We start from the raw sequence: 3,878 nt of genomic DNA, 5'->3' as shown, positions 1-3,878 counted from the left end.
TTGTTCCCCATGCTACGGGCATTAGTGTAGAGGCATTTCATATGTCAGTTATTCATTGTGATCTTTTCACACTGCTAGCTGACACAGCTCTGCTGGACAAACTTTGTAATGGCCCAGCCTCACACGGGTGCCTTCACTTGGTGCCTCTCTGCAGTCCTTAAATCTGCGAATTAAGTAGGATTTCAGTGCTTTTCTGTTAGCTGCCTTAAGCATCCCTTGGCTCAGGATATCATACTTGTACATCCCAGTCTTAGTTACCCAAAGGCTTGTCAACAGCATGGTGGCAGCAAATCCAGCATCAGCCACAGCAACAATGTATGCAAGCTCCAACTTTCCCTATTTGTGAAGTGGGGAGACATGTTTGTGAACTGTGCTATTGAAGCCAAATGCCTAATTTCTAAAGGTGGGCATACCCAGCACTGTCATACCTGAGTCCCTTTAGAGTAATACATGTTATTGTAAATTAGTGAGAATTAGTCTCCAGGTCACCTAAGAGAGAGACTTCTTTTCACATCTTTGTAAATTTCATTCTAGACCTTGAAACTAAGAAGAAGAATTCACATAGGATCTCCTAAATGATACTCCTTTACCTCTTAAAAATAAAGCTTTCACAATTTTACATCTTTAATGATTCAGATCATCCCCAGTTATTTTGGATTTGTTATTTAAATAGGTCATCTTGTACCACAATTATTTCCCTTCAGAACAGGAACTCTTTTCTGTTTTTATGGGAGTCAGTAGTCTCTCCATAATTAAGATTAAAACTTATTTTCCATTATATGGTCTCACTAATTTCCTCCTAAAACAAAAATCTACATGGCTAAACCTCCTGATACTGGGTTTATTAACAAGTTGAAATGCATCCAAATGCTGTGTTTTATAAATTAAATGTTAGATTTCATCCAGACATTTTACATTCTTAAAAAAAATGTTCCAGATCTACCAAGCCAATGCCTAGTTCCTAATTTGTTAATAAGTACATTTGAAAATGTTTTTTCCGCATTTGAGAATTAGTCCAGGGTCTTATATTTGAAAGAAGCAGTAAAATCTATCTTAAAGTTTGTAAGACAAGCTATTTCCAAAGGCATTAAAGGAAATAAAACAAAGAATTTTTGAACATGATTAATCTTTTCTAAGTCTCACATCTCACCAATAATTTGTCCAAATTACCTCTACTGGCAGAAGATTATACATGAAAACAGAGCAAAGTATGCCATTGTAGGAATGGATATTACATCTGGCTTTCTTTTTCTTTGACTACAATATGCTGTCCTTCATCAAAAATCTTGCACCTGATAAATTGTTTATGAGGCATTATCATTAGGAAGATGAGTTGCACCTTTTATACCATTCCCTTGGTAATGAAGACTCTGTTCAGCTCAGATGAAGTATTGTCAGGAAGGAGAAAAAACCTTCATGAAAAATGGATACTAATGTGAAAGGGATCTGTACTGTTACCAGTCTTAAATACAAAAGAACACTATAACGCTTAGAAGTCTTCTGAGGAAAAGCCAATAAACAATATAGCTAACTGGCTTGCAAGTAGTCAAAACTGGATGTTTTCAAGGTTTTCTGCTCAAGTCAGTTAAGCACTTCTTGATTTATGAGGTTTTTCTTTGTGGTTGCAATTAATTTTGAAAATTGCTGACAACTGAAAAAAATCTAAGCCATTTTGGGTACCATAAAAGAGTAAGTTATTTTGTTTGCTGTTGGGGAGTGAAAAGGAATAGTGTAAAATATTACTTTTTATTTAGAAATATACTGAAAGGAATTCTTACATCATGTACAATACACTATGAGGAACATACCCTTTTAAAGTTCGTCCTTAGGAAAAGGTCATTTTAGTGAAGGGGTAAAATACAAAGAAAGACACTGACCTACTTCATCCTGAGACCAAAGTTTAAACTTTTGTAGTTTTACAGTTTAATATATAATGAAGAAATAAACTCAGTTGTTTAAAATGTCATTAACTGCTAAGCTACTGACGCAAATAAATTCCATCAGCTTACAAAAAATAAAAATAAAAATGTTCTGACCTTTAAAAATATTATACTCAATTTAGTTCCAGGTATATATGGGTGTTGGAGAGTGACTAAAAGAGAGGTTTGCTGAAATGCAAAGTGCTATTATGATGCCACTCACCTATAGTGGTGACTATGGATAGGCTGCTGCCAAGACTTCATACCTAGTTCCAAAGCAAATTAAAGCAGCTGCTGGAAAAGACAGAATTTAAACCACCATCTTCCCCTCATCTGTGGAGAATTCCCATTGTGGTGCAGTTTTCATCAAGCTAATGATGCAATGGAAGTGAATAAAGACTCAGATTCCTCTTGTCTATATCTTTGCTTTCACAAAATGTTCTTTTCTCTACCTGATATTTGCTAGATGGGCTATTTAAAGTTAAATCCTCTTTCACATGACTCTGGTAAGGAGAGGAGTGAGCAATAATAGTAGATAATTCTAAAAAGGTATAAATTCCTGTTCTGATGCAGAAGATTTTGGACTCTTGCTCAAGGAGACTATTAACCTGGAGGACCTAGCTCTACAAATTTTGGACCTTACTGGCAAAGAGGATTACTAGGAAACAGATTAATCAGTAACAGATTCTAATATTGATATCACAGTAACACCAAAAAGAGGCCAACATAACGTGAATTGTATAAACACATAATAAAAGGAACTTCTGTAATAGACCATGGGCCCAATCTTTAGTTGGTGGCTATTAGCACAGCATCACCAAAGCCAGTGTGAACCAGCTGAGCCTCTGGCCTAAACAGTTTTGTGGCTTTACAATCATCAGGCCTTAAAAAAAAGAACAATTTAAGGAGAATATTTTCCACTTTCAGTGCAAAGATGATTGTATGGCAAGAATTTAAAAAACCCTTTAAACAAACAATTATTACAAGATAAACAGATGAAAACATATGCTAATAAGATTAAGTTAATTATTTTAAGACTGAGTTTTTTATTTGCTACTTACTTCTTTCTTTAGAACCTTTGTTTCTTTCTCCTTTAATTTTTTCCTGTTTTCATTACAGAAGTCTTTTGCTGATTTGGATGAAAAATTAATCCTGGTGACTATCTGGCCCTGGAAAACACAGTGATAGAAAATAACAGAAACATACTTTAAAAAAATGAAGATGCTACATAATTGCAAAGAACTAAAAGAAATAGATTCAAAGTCTTGATTGAACCACTGGAGCATCAAGAAGCCCCAGTAAGAGTCAAGATGAGAATGTATTAGGGTGTGTGTAGATGAAACGGGAGCCCTAAATTAAAGCAGTGGGTTTTGAAAAACACTGCTTCAATTTAAGGCCAATTAAGCCACTGTGTTGTGCACATACCCGACTTACCTGCCTCTGACAGCGGGGAGAGGAAGGTGAGCTGCCCACGGGTGGAGCGGTCCCTGGGCTGTGGAGGGGTTGGTGCTTCCCTCTGTGGCAGCAGTGGGCACCCACCCACAGGCAGCCAGCTTGGGTGGTCCTGGGGGGCACCACAGCTGCAGAGGGAAGCACTGGGCCCCAGCACAGCTCAGGCAGGCAGGCAGGCTCCAGGGGAAAGAAAAAAAAAAAAGATCATGCTTGCCCCTTTTTTTCCCCTCTCTTGGGCAGAGCCTGCCTTCCCAGGCTGCTGCCAGGCTGCCTGCAGGGCTTCCTGCAGAGCCCCTGAGCTACACAGAACCCTTGAGCTGCGTGGAGCCTGGTGCTTTGTTCCACAGCTGGTAGGGCAGCAAACTAAAACTCCTTGGAGGAGTTCTAGTTTGCTGCGCCCTGAGTCATTTAAGGTGCATTACACCACCAAATTTGCTACAGTGGCTGTAATTCATGAACAATATGCTTTTGCACCACTTTAATGGTGTCGGTGTTTGCACGTCTCAG

The 3,878-nt window shown here is 38.1% G+C and overlaps 1 protein-coding gene across 1 annotated transcript in view; it reads right to left on the bottom strand.

Annotated features, from left to right (window-relative positions):
- Nucleotides 1-66: 66 nt before the first annotated feature.
- LOC109296393 overlaps nt 67-3,878 on the bottom strand; it is a 59,576-nt gene continuing 55,764 nt past the window's right edge. Inside the window, exons 10-11 of the mRNA XM_019515803.1 lie at nt 2,981-3,088; nt 67-336 (exon numbers count right to left, since the gene is read on the bottom strand). Coding sequence (XP_019371348.1) covers nt 67-336; nt 2,981-3,088 — 378 coding nt within the window. The remainder of the gene's footprint in view (nt 337-2,980; nt 3,089-3,878) is intronic.

This window comes from Gavialis gangeticus, unplaced genomic scaffold (assembly GCF_001723915.1).
Source record: "Gavialis gangeticus isolate Ggan-Ray unplaced genomic scaffold, GavGan_comp1, whole genome shotgun sequence".
Classification (NCBI taxonomy): Eukaryota; Metazoa; Chordata; order Crocodylia; family Gavialidae; genus Gavialis; species Gavialis gangeticus.
This window is presented reverse-complemented; position numbering and strand designations above follow the sequence as displayed.